General features: G+C 36.0%; 1 protein-coding gene across 1 annotated transcript in view; it reads left to right on the top strand.

Annotated features, from left to right (window-relative positions):
* grik5-like.1 (glutamate receptor KA2) overlaps window positions 1-13,316 on the top strand; it is a 31,554-nt gene that overhangs the window by 5,241 nt on the left and 12,997 nt on the right. The window contains 2 exon segments of the mRNA NM_001079097.2: window positions 4,008-4,075; window positions 11,201-11,232. Of these exon segments, the coding sequence (NP_001072565.1) occupies window positions 4,018-4,075; window positions 11,201-11,232 (90 nt within the window). The 5' untranslated portion in view covers window positions 4,008-4,017.

Genomic DNA, 13,316 nt, shown 5'->3' with positions numbered 1-13,316 from the left:
ACCTGGCCCAAGGAAAGTCACCCATAGGGCTTAATGGCACTCTGCAGCTCCAACCCGGCCCAAGGAAAGTCTCCCATAGGACTCAATGGCACTCTGCAGCTCCAACCTGGCCCAAGGAAGGTCACGATAACGAAACTTTCGTACTCGTTGCAACAAATACAATATTGTCACATAAAATTTGTCGCAAAGTACGAAAAACTCGCGCAAAAATTAATTAAAAAAAAGCCAAAAATACGCACAGTACGAAAACTTAGAAAAAATTACAAATTTTTTGTATTCGTAAACAATCGTACTTTCATAAATGTGCCCCTAAGTGTGCTACTTAGCATGAGGGTTTCATGAATTGCACACAAGGTGCAAGAAATATTTTCAGAAGTCATTTGGTGCTATTAAAGCAACTCGCTAGTGAAGCCCTGTAACTATCATGACATTAGGTTGCCAGTAATTCCAGGGTACCCTTGCTTTGAGCTCACTTGCATAAAATTCATCAGAGCAACCTAGGTAATAAGCACTAGCTCTCCCCACAAGTAATCACAAGTATAAGGAGCATGTATTTACTTTTATCAAGCAGTGCTCAATTAAAGGCCTACTTTGTGCTTGCCCTTGCAATAGTAGCAATAGCAATTTTAGCCAAGCAACCAAGGAAAGTATTAGTGAGCATTAGATACAATACCATTGTTCTATAGGGCTCATTTACAAACAGTAGTGCAAGTGCAAAGCACTTAAATGGATGCAAAATTTAGGCTATTGATAAAGTTACTTGTCTTAAAACACTTATGTAATGGTGAATGAAAATGCTCTAGTTCAAAGTGCAAAGTGTAAGGCCCAATGGATGCAAGAGAGCCCTAGAATTAACACCAGCCCTGAGCTGCCAGTAATATCAGGGATGTATCAACACATACATTTGACTTTCAACTAGTAAATCAGATGCTATTGTTGTGAATAAGATGCTATGTTGTGACTTTATTTCTATATGACATAAATGTGCCACATGCTGCAGAGTATGATTGATTTTAAGTAGCATTTATGTAAATAACTGGATATACTGCTGCAACCTAAACATTTACATGTGTCTAGTTTTAAAGTGACTAAATGCAAACACTAGCAATACTTAATTGCCTTATTACAGAGACCCATATACAATATACATTTTTACCAAAATAAGACATGTCAGCAACATGGGGAAGCAGTTGCAAGTGACAAAAATAAATTATGGTCTTTATTTTGTATAATCAATATGGACAAGTAGATATTTCAGATATATAACACAGTGTAATGAAAAAAAAACCCTTCTCCCTCTTATTTAGCCACTTACATACTCAAAGTATATCTTCAGCTTTTCACAGTCCTGGGAGCTTTGGCTGTTGGTGGAACAGGCACACAACAACCTTTGCAGCCTAACACAAATGGAGCTCATATTCATACAAAAAGCATATGTGGAAGCAGAAGCTATCACCATCAGATAGAATGAACCCAGTGGTTGTATCATCTATGGTTTTAGCATACAGGCCATAACACAAAATACAATTCTCAGAGGCTGTCTACATATCAAAGCTGCAATGAAGATTTGGGAATTTCCCAAAGCTCCGTAGACCATAATCACAGCATGCACTACATGCAATATAACCTGGTTGTATAGAAGTCTGATATTAACTAAGGCCTAATGGAGCTATTCTAGTTGTCTATCAGTCTCAAATGACCGCCTGTTGGTTCCATGACTACAAGTTTATATTATTTAGTTCTTCTTTGAGGTCAGTGAGTTAGAAATGGCAGAGACTAGTAATAATCCTGTGAATAAATATCCACCACTAAAGAGTCTTCCATAAAATAATGGTAGATATGATTGTTCATATGTCTAGGCTAAAACTGTTATTTATATATATATATATTCAGAAAATACTGTTTTGAAAGAAGTGGACCATGCTGCACTTCACAGCACAATGGGAAGCCAAACACACTTAAAGCTTATGTCAGTAGTTACAAACTTGTCAGGGTTCCAGTCATGGTAAATGCACTACAAACAAAATCAGGAAATCAGGAAGGGCATGGCCTCAGCTTGACTTATTTACCCCATTCACTAGTGTCTTAATTACACTCCTCAATCCAATATAAAAAATAGTTAAGAGGTTCTCATTTGGCCAAAGAAATCGACCACGGTTACAGATAATTGTTTCTATGTGTGTTTTAGCAGAGGCAATTCTCAGTATTGTCTATGGCAGGGTATTTTCTGGCGCTCAGTAGCCATGACAAGTAGCTGCTACTAAGGTGACTTGACAGACCCAAACTTAGAGAAGCATGGGAAAATTCTGAATAATGAATAGATTTTTTAATCTCTTGATATATTGTCACATAAATATAAATGGAAGATTTTTAACATGCCAATTAAATAAAGGAAAATGGAAATCGTGCGATTTTTCAAAACACGGAATTCTGTAAATTCTACGTTTCCTCGGATCACTTTGACTGTGTGAGACGTACAGTCATTAACAGTCATTTCTTTGTTTCTTGTCTGTTTAAATAAATTCCCATAATGTTGCTTACTGTACCTATGTCTTTATCCTTGTCAGTTCTCCAAAACTTGCCTTAATTGCATGTCTACAATAGCAATTAAAGCAGCTAAGATTAGATAGAGAGAACATTACAGCTGACAAGATGGTTGCGTGTCTCTCTCATTCTTCCTCCCACCCGATTTGTTGTTCACCCATATTTTAACATTTAATTTAGCAAGAAATAATTGTAGCAGGGGGTCCATGCTTGGATGGAGAAGAAGAACATATCCATTCTGTCAGCAATTACAGTAGTTAACTCTAGTTGTTCAGTAGGAGGTCCCTGGCACCCCACATACTTAACAGATCTTGAACTGTTTCAAGGAAAAACATTCAGCAATTATGGCTATTTGTTCTTTTGAATGCCATAGAGCCACTGAGAGTGACCAAAAATTCTTAATGAACTTGTACAAGCTCAGGATTTTTTTGCCTACACTCTCTATAAAAAAATTGACATGTCATTATCTAATTTAGAAATTGTGCGATAAAAAAATGATTGTGTAGTATAAGTGCTATGTAGCATACATGCTAATTCAGTTCCACTCCTTGGGGGCTACACACCCCTCTGTTTATTCAGTTGAGACTTTATCATAAGCCTACTATTACTCTTGCTCATAACTTCTTTAAAAATTGTTAAAAACCTATGGATTGCAATTTTGAATATTTCCAGATAATAGGCAGAAACTGTAGAAATTCTGTTTATGGAGTTTGATGAACAAATCATCTGAGTGATATCTGTGCCTTCTCTAGATTAGGTTCAGTCAGAATAAACAAAACTGCTTCAGTCATGAACAGAACAAACATGAGGGAATCACCTTTCCTGGCATTCATTTCACTTACTTCTGTTGGACGCAATAAACAAATATTCATACAATATAGTTAGTTTTTACCCAAAGTGTACAGGTATGGGACCCATTATGCTTGGGACCTAGGGTTTTCTGGATAAGGAGCCTTTCTGTAATTCGGATCTCCTACATAAGTCTGCTAAAAAAAATTAAATTTAAACTGTAATTAAACCCAGTATAAAGTACAAAGGTACTGTTTTATTATTACAGAGAAAAAGGAAATCATTTTTAAAAATTGGAATTATTTCCTTATAAGGAAGTCTATGGGAGATGACCTTTCCGTAATTTAGAACTTTCTGGATAATGGGTTTCCGGATAAGGGGGTCTGCTACTTGTATGGCCAGTAAAAGTCATAGATTAGTTGAAAAGCTTTCTGGCAGATGACCCCCTTTGCCACATTTAGTGGGTGTGATGAATACCCCCAATAACCAATGTTTACTATGTATAGACATGCCAGTAACACTGATAATTGTTAGGCTTTATAGAATAGTATATGCCAATGCATTTCTGCTGCTCATCTCAATGAGTTTTGTTGATGTGCTGCATCCATAATCCACATCCAACACAGAAATAAGGCATACACTTTGTAATTCACCTATTTGTATTTATCTTGCAGAAATACAACGATGGAGAAATCCCTCTTACTTCTTTTTGCTGTTACACTGTTGTCTGTGGGATGCACAGGTTTGTATAAAAAGGTTCAGGGAACACGGCATCTGAAATACATTTCTTTAATACTGGTAATAGTAGTCAAATGAGGTTACTAAGAGAAAAGCTGCATTTTAGTTCTACTAAACTGTCAAATGTACAACAAAAGTTCTCACTTTAAGTTCAAATGTTGTCACTTAATGATAATTAAGCCACTGGGGCCATTTCATTTTATATTGGTAGAGGAAGAATTTGGTAGCTACCTCTATTTGCAGAATAACCAAAACCGTGTTTATAAACTCTATAATTCGGTATATTTGCCAGAGAATTTCATTTATAGCAGATTCACAGGTAAGGTCATACCACCAAAACACTGAATTTTATCATTAGCCAGTCTGGGGCTCAATAAAATTGAGCAAGTGACTACTCAGGAAAATCATATAACTTTTAAAAGCATTTTGTTGTGGAATGCCCTTCCTAGTGATGTGGTAATGGCAGATCCTGTTAATGCCTTTAAGAGGGGCCTGGATGAGTTCTTGAACAATCAGAATATCCAAGGCTATTGTGATACTAATATCTACAATTGGTATTGATGGTATGATTGTTGATGTTGGTATATCTGGATTATGTATGTGAGTGTATGGATAGGTCTGTATAGCATCTGTATATATGTGTCCTGGGGTTTGTTTGGAGGGTTGAACTTGATGGACGTTGGTATTTTTAAACCCAACTTAACAATGTAACTATGTATAAAGTAGTGCAACATCTATACCCTGTTGCTGCCAATAGCAACGCTTTTTCCTTGTAAAAGAAAAAATTGTATAGGGCAAATATAATGTGCAAAAGATACCAGAAGAGTAATGATTTGTGTCTGTCAGTAACCTGCACACAATTTAACATGAAATATGAAACTACTAAAAAATGTAAAATTAATCACAATTAATTACATCTAGAAAAAGCTCAGTGCTTCAAATTCACTTCTTTTTTTCCACCCACCTATATAGATGCATATTTATATATTTCATATCCCCAAATGAATAATAAAATCTACATATATAATATCGGTTATGGCTGTAATTTATTTTTAGGCAGAATGTTTCTGGCCCCAGGGCCTTTGGTTGCTCTGCTTTTTGATCAGGAGTATGGAGACTGGCTGTGAGGTTGCTAGGCAGAAAGCTAATATCCTTGGTTACCTAGAGATGTCAGACTGAGACAATACTGGCTAAATCAATACAGCTGATATTTGAGCTTAATGCCATTTAGCAGTGTTATAGATCTGAATGCACCACAAATGAACACACTGTATCCTACTTTCTAGACAACAATAAAGAATCCCTTTAACTTGGCTTTTAGCTTGGCTTTTTTTTGTATTGGCTTATGTTCTAGTAAGAAATACAATGTGGATGATGATTATAGAATAAGCACGTATCTTGTCTTAAGTCTTCAATGATTAATTATGGACAAGTAGAACGCAAATGTAAAGCATTTGACTGTCTGGTTTAATAAAAACTTAATGACAGAAATAGCAACCTTAGAGGGATGCGATCCAGCTGCTAGATTGTCTTCTATACTTGAACTCAATGAATTATCTACTGTACGTAACTATACAGCTAACAGTATAGTATTATGCAAATTGAACTCAAATGGTACAGTGTTCTTGCTATATTTATTTTACAGAGTTCATAGGATATCTATTTAGCAAAACCTGCATTATTCATGTGTTAGGGACTGGATTCTGGCCAACATTCCCTAGATCTTTAGCCAAGAATCTTGATGCCTGCTGTGAAAATAACCCTTACATATAGAAGCTGTTGGCAGATATCCACTTAGTGCTTGTTTATAATTGTGGTAGGGGGAGGACATCTGTGATGTTAAAAAAAATACTTAATTTCTTATATTTTTCATTTTGAAGCCAGCTTTTACAATTAAACATATAAGCACGCAACACCGGGCAGAAAGTATTACATAGAATCTCCATGGATACTAAGCAGGTTGAGATAAAAAGGTTGAATTTTTGATATTGACCCCTTACTACTTACTAATAATAATACACGTATGGGATCCGTTATCCAGAAACCCGCTATCCATAAAGCTTCAAATTACAAAAAGTCCATCTCCCATAGACTCGATTTTAAGCAAATAATTTAAAATTTTAAAACATATTTCCCTTTTCTGTTTAATAATAAAACTGTTCTTTGTGCTAGTTTCTAACTAAGATATAATGAATTCTTTTTGGTGGCAAAACAGTCCTATTGGGTTTATTTAATGTTTAAATTATTTTTTAGTAGACATCCTCGACCTCCCCTACCTGTGGGCCAGTCATATTAATGGCATTAGAAAACATATTGTTCTTATCAGTAAGTTTACACCTGATCAGGGAAACCAAAGTTGGGTTTTGTTATATATATATATATATATATATATATATATCAGTATATGTATTAGTAATGCATTTTTTAGACAGGAAAATTCTACTGTATATAACTGTTAAAGTTATTTATTTTATTTTGAAAAAGACAATTCCTCCACAGATAATTAGCAATTTATTGAGATGTATGCTACTTCAGCCATGTCTGTGCAGTACTTACAAGGCTGGAAAATCTGTTTACGCCTAATACAAGGCTTTTTAAACAACCTGGCAAACTCCAAACCACAGGTGTTGGGTAGGGGAGTGTTTTATGAAAAATACACTGCTTAGGTTGCTACTTCATACCTGTAATACTGGCTACAACAGAAATCTGAACTAATCCTATACCATTAAGGTGATAAGGAAGCAGCAGTGTGTTTAATTCATCCTCACATTACATGGTAACATAAAATAAATAAATAAAATACGGATCATTATGGCCTCATTACATGGTGTAATTGACATATGATTAATATGAAAATATTGCATAAATGACTAGTGTCAACACGAGTGGGAAATAGTGGTCAATACTAACAGGGTGAGGCAGCAACCTTAAATATCTATCTAAACTGGACCCCTTGAATCACAATTAAATAAGAACATAATGTATATTTTACAGTAGCCCTATCACCTCGTCCCCTTAAATAGGAACAATACACTACTTAGGGGCACATTTACTAACCCACGAACGGGCCGAATGTGTCCGATTGCGTTTTTTTCGTAATGATCGGTAATTTTGCGATTTTTTTCGGCGTCTTTACGATTTTTTCGTATTTTTTGCGATTTTTTTCGGCGTCTTTACGATTTTTGCGTAGAAACGCGAGTTTTTCGGCGTCTTTACGATTTTTGCGTAAAAACGCGAGTTTTTAGTAGCCATTACGAAAGTTGCGCAAAGTCGCGATTTTTTCGTAGCGTTAACACTTGCGCGCAAAGTCGTGCCTTTTTCGTAGCGTTAAAACTTAAAAGGCGCGACGTTTCGCGCAAGTTTTAACGCTACGAAAAAATCGCGACTTTGCGCAACTTTCGTAATGCCTACGAAAAACTCGCGTTTTTACGCAAAAATCGTAAAGACGCCGAAAAACTCGCGTTTTTACGCAAAAATCGTAAAGACGCCGAAAAAAATCGCAAAAAATACGAAAAAGTCGCAAAATGTTCGTTTCCAATCGGAATTTTTCCAATTCGGATTCGAAATCGTGTCTTAGTAAATCAGCCCCCAAGAGTTAGGCTGAAAGCACAAACAAAACAAACAAATCTAAACACATGAACAACTTACAAAGAGATACATGCTGGTGCAGAAATAATTACAGGGGTCAGATTCACTTTAAGCTGAAGAGCAGCAGGCTATTAGATTGGTGCATTGATCTAAACCTAAGCCAAGGGTCACAGACTTCATTATGCTCGGCTATTATTTCTTCCATTATTGCAGAGAGAACCAGTATCGACTGAACCATGTCAGCTCTTCCAATAGCCCATTTATATTGAAATTAAGAAACAGTTATCTATTTAACATGCAGCACCTTGCAAAAACATTCAGACCTTGGATATAGTCTCCCATTTTTCTGAATAATACATCTTATACTTACATGTGGTTTTCTGTGATATTTTCTATCAAAGAACTGAAACCCCCAGAAATGTTTTATATATATTTGTATATATAACAACTAAACAGACATTTTCAGTTTGTCGCAATGCTATAAACATATGGATCTATAAGCCAGAATGCCTGGGACCTGGGGTTTTCCAGGTGTTTCTGTAATTTGAATCACCACCCTAAATCTGCTTAAACACATTTAAAAACTACTAAACCCAATAGGGCTGTTTTGCCACCAATATAGATTCATGCAGCTTAGTTAGGATCAACTACAAGCTACTGTTTTATTATTAAAAGAAAGAGAAAAAGGAAATTATTTTTTACAAATTTGAATTATTTGCTACAAACTTACCCCATGGAAGATGGCCTTCCCATAATTTGGCACTTTTTGGATAATGGCTTTCTTAATAAAGAATCCCATATCTGTATATATTACATATAATAAATAAAATATTCACTTGTCCTATTAGGGTCAGCACTGAAATCTCAGCTGTTATGGAAAAATAGCCCTTCTCCAATCCATTTCTAACCAGTACCCTCCTGAATCCCATCCATCAACAGCTCCAAAAATGTGCCCCCTACCCCCTCTTCAGAAAATGAAGAACAGTGCAGTAGGGTTGGCAGACACCAGTTTGGCTATGCCAGATCCAATGCATATCACCAAGTAACAGCTCATGCATGGGAAGCCGACCTGGCCCTGAGACAACAATTTCAATTACAACCCTCAAATGTACAGTCCATAATTTTTAGCTCCACAGCCCCAAAATAAGTTTCAGGCATTATATAACTCCATACAAAATGAAGTTTGTAAATATATATACACAAAATACACATTCTTTATAGTAAAAACATGTTTTATACCATATGGAAGAGTTTTGCATTCTTCTTTGGGATGTTGAATAAGGCTTTCTTGCATGTTTTATTAATGGATCAGAATACTTTTATGATAATTGATTTGCTACAGGAGCTTAACAATAGGGAAGCAGGCCCTGCTGGAGGGCCAGGAGTGAAGAGGGCCAGGAGTGAAGAGGGCCCAGTGGGATATGTCTCATTAGCAATTTCAATATTTGAAACAGGTCATCTTCCGAAAAATGAGTTTGCTGTGAGGCCCAGTTACATCCAATTCTGTCACTACCACCAAGGTCACTAGTATATACCTTTTATTTAAACATAGTAAATGGTAATAAGCTCTTGGATTGCATAATATTACAAACCTGTTAAATATGCTTGTTCTTACTCAGCCCACTGCAAAGATTCTACACAACCTCCCAATTACTTATGTTTCTTAAGGAGGATGTCATCTGGAAAAAAGACCAGTGAAAAGGTTTGCCAATCTCATCCTGTGAGGCAATGGGGCATCTGACAGCTTCAATACAGATACTTGTTTGCTTGGAATATTCTCTAGCAGTTCTTCAACTTGAGCTCAAAAGGTCTTTTATGTGCAGGGCTTCTATGAAAAGGTAACCAGAAGAATCATTCTCTGAACAGTAAGCTCCAGCTGAGACGCAGAGAAAAGCCAGTCTGTTTTACAACTCTTCCAAGCTTAGCCAAGGATTAGGAAAAACAAGTGACTGAGTGAAAAAAGAAAGAGGGAAGCAGGCGGTAGGAGCTGTAGAAAATATTTCTTCATTTTTTTTTTCCTAAATTCATTTTCATGTAATTGAAAGGACACATAGTCTTGAGACAACTGGGTCTTTCTTCACTATTTAGAGGGCCACTCTCCATTTTAACCTTTAAACTTCATAATATGATAAAAGAACATTCTCATGCACAGGACAAAGAGTTTAATACATGCCCTGTTTGCTAGGAAATTCCTAAAAATTGCACTTTTTTGCAGAATGGTTAATCAGATGGTTTGTGAATATATAATACCAGAACATTTTAATGGGACAGTATACTGTGTATAAATGAAAAGGGTTTACTCTCACTTTATTTTCTGTAAATGGTCTGTAAAGTATATTGGTGTATGTCATTCTGCACGGAGCCTTATCAATTGTACATTTGTGTTTATTCATATGAATTGGAGCAGACATACTGATTACTTTAAGGAATGCATTTTCTAATGTACATGATGTCTACATGACTGTAAAACACTGCCCTTTTTAATAGGACAATAATCCTGAAAAAGTTATAATGATTGCATGGCTTTAGCAAGGGGACTCAACATTTGGTTACCTTTTATTACAGCCAGCCCCTAAGTACAAGTGTGGTCCTAATTTACAGTTGGGTGGCAGAGATGATTTCCCTATCCTTGGTGAAAGTATTTTCCTGGCAGTTCAGTAACTTGGCAGAAGGTGTCATAGATCTAGTCTTTAAAGGACTAGTTAATCTCAAGCTGCAGGCATAACTTCAGTATTTACTGTACATAGACCTTTCTGATAAAGCTTACTTAGTTTTTACCTTTCCTTCTCCTTTAAAAGGGGAAGCCAACATGTGATCAGCCTCTGGGTAGAGGTAGGGCCAGTAGATGAAGATTGTGTGAGAATAGATTTGTAATAGCTTACTTGAGGAGTGAGAGCTAGGATTGGGGTAGCTAGTAAGCAGCTTGCTGGTAAGGAAAGGAAGATGAGGAAAGTACAATGATTAGTAATCCAGGGTGTCACACAGTAGAGCAGGGACTTATCTGTACAGACCTAGGGGTACAGGAATTCCTACTGAGTTTCCACCTAGAGGGCCTGTACTTGAGGCTTGACATTTTCTAATGAGATTAAATCTGTAGTCTGTTATTGGTACCTGATTTGAGTAAGCTCTACTTGTAGCTGTATTCAACTGCTAAATAATTATACTGCATCTGTTAGTATCCTCCTGGAGGTTGTTCGGAGGTTGTTCTACATTTCCGTAAATAAACAGTTAAGATATGTTAGATTAAACAACCTGAGAGTTATAGCTCCGCAACACTCCTTCTCCATTAACTCCATGACTCAAGAGATCAAGACTCACATGTTTATTTGTATGGTTAGCAGGGAGTTTCTGGAGCACAAGGCATTTCATTTAACTATAGGCTTACACATGAAAAGCCAATTAACACTGGTTTCTAATATCGACCATAATAAATAGGTATGCTGCACTTTGATGGTTTCACTTTGATGGTTTCACAGATATATGAGCATACAAAACTATATTTGCAATGGCACTTCTCATGTTTTTGTATTTTGTTTTTAAGATGCAGGAGAAAGCAAAGGATCCATACACAAGGTATGCTTATTTATACAGAAATACAGCTAACAATGACCAGATACTATCCTCGGGAAATAGTTAATATTAACACATTAAATGATTTCTTCTTGTAGAATCTTACCATTTAGGAAGATGATGGGTGATGGGTTAAGACCATTGTCAATATCTGTACGGGAATGATTTTGATAACCCATTTTTTACCTTGTGCTAATGTGAATACATTTAATTATTTTTTCTTTTCTTTGTATATATATGCTTGAAGCAGGGACCTATGTAGTCTTGAAAGCTCACATGTTTTAATCTATTTAGTTAACCAATAAAATGTATCACCTACCCCATATTTGTTTTAGTTATATGGGTAATACGGTACAACACTTAGCTACCATTTTCTATTGTCAGCTTTTCACAATTAACTGAGTCAATGTAATTTTAAATGCAAATTACAAGATGGCATTTGCCACAGAAATCCCTATTGGACCTTAATCTATAGACCTTAATAAATACAACTTCTTTGAGAGGTCTTGCAAAACCATAATACAGTTTATATATCGAGAGAGAGGGGAGGGGGATAGATAGATGAGAGATAACTTGTATTTTAATTTTAGTTTTTCTTTTTTACCAGAAATGTTTTGATAATCATTGAAACTAAAAAGAAACATATTTGCCCATGAAAACAAGGGCTGATTTTAAGGTTCTAGAATGCATTCTTTTTCTTGCTGTAGAAAGAAGGGTCGATATGGGAACACATAATACATGGCCTGCCATGTGAATAGATTTTGCTCTGGGTAACTCATTCTTATTCAGTGCCAGAGGGATCAAAGAAGAATCAGCCATTTAAGTTGAGCCAGGGTGATTAAATGACCAAGAAGATGAATGAAAGGAACACAACAGCTAGTGAAATATTGAATGAGGTGCTAAATCAAGTTAATGTGGAGAATAAAGCATTGCTGAATAAAACTATGCTTAGCCTGCCTGTGCTAGTAAAATCCTGAATAAGTACATTCTTGAGATTCCATATGAAAAGCAAGTGCGTCTAGAACAATAAATATGTTCGGCACTGTGTTTGTGAATTTATTTGTGCAAGCCATCTTCCAGGTAAAAGTTTAACGGCCAGCTCTTTATGTAAATCATTCCAGCAATAGCACTGAATATCTTGTAGCACGGAACCTAAATTCCACTATGATCGCAGTTGTGTTAAAGGGGCGTTATGTCCCCCTTTTCAAAATTAGTTCAATTAATAGTGCTTATTCTGAACATACTTTTTGTTGTTGTTGTCATATTTATGGTTTTTGATATTTTTTTGCATTAAACAGAGCAAAGACAAATGAAAAGTCATTTAAACTTCCTGGTTCTTACAAGCTGATTAAAACAAATTACATGTCCTACAAGAAACCAGTGGCCTTCTTGTTTAATGAGCCGCTTACCTAACAAAAACTTCAGCTTGGTGGGGAACCAGAAGGTGTTTGTTTATACAGATTGCTTTCTCGTTGGACTTTTAATATATTGTATCCAGCTTGTAATATCTGAAAGTTGTAACTGTCCTTACTATAAATTTCAGTCTTCAGTTTTTCATTTACTAACCCCTTGTTAAAAAACAAACATCTTATTGGCCGGTATAGGTTTTTTGAACCTCTGCAAACTTTTTCAATTTTATTGAATATGCAGAGCAGTTTGGAAAGATGGTTACTGCAGGGGAAAATGGTGTAGCATAGAACATATAGTAGGGAAAGATGGCTACTGATGAGGAAAATTGAGTAATATAGAACACATAGTAGGGAAATATGGTAACTGAAGGGAAAAACGGTGTAGTATAGAACATAAAGGGGGTTATGTTTAAAAGGATCTAAGTTTGCCCAGGAGCAGTATCCCATAGCTACCAATTAGCAGACAGAATTGAATGGTCACCTGTTTAAAGCAAACATCTTATTGGTTTCTATGAGTTACTGCTACTATGCAAATTCATTGCCTTTTTTATTACATATGGGGAATAGCAGAGAAAGATGTTTACTGCAGGTAATAATGATATAGTATGGAACATGGATCCCCAATATTCTTTGGGAAAGTCAACTAAGTACTGTGATTGGCTATTTGGTAGCCCCATG

The sequence above is a fragment of the Xenopus tropicalis genome, chromosome 7 (assembly GCF_000004195.4).
Source record: "Xenopus tropicalis strain Nigerian chromosome 7, UCB_Xtro_10.0, whole genome shotgun sequence".
In the NCBI taxonomy this organism is placed as follows: Eukaryota; Metazoa; Chordata; class Amphibia; order Anura; family Pipidae; genus Xenopus; species Xenopus tropicalis.
This window is presented reverse-complemented; position numbering and strand designations above follow the sequence as displayed.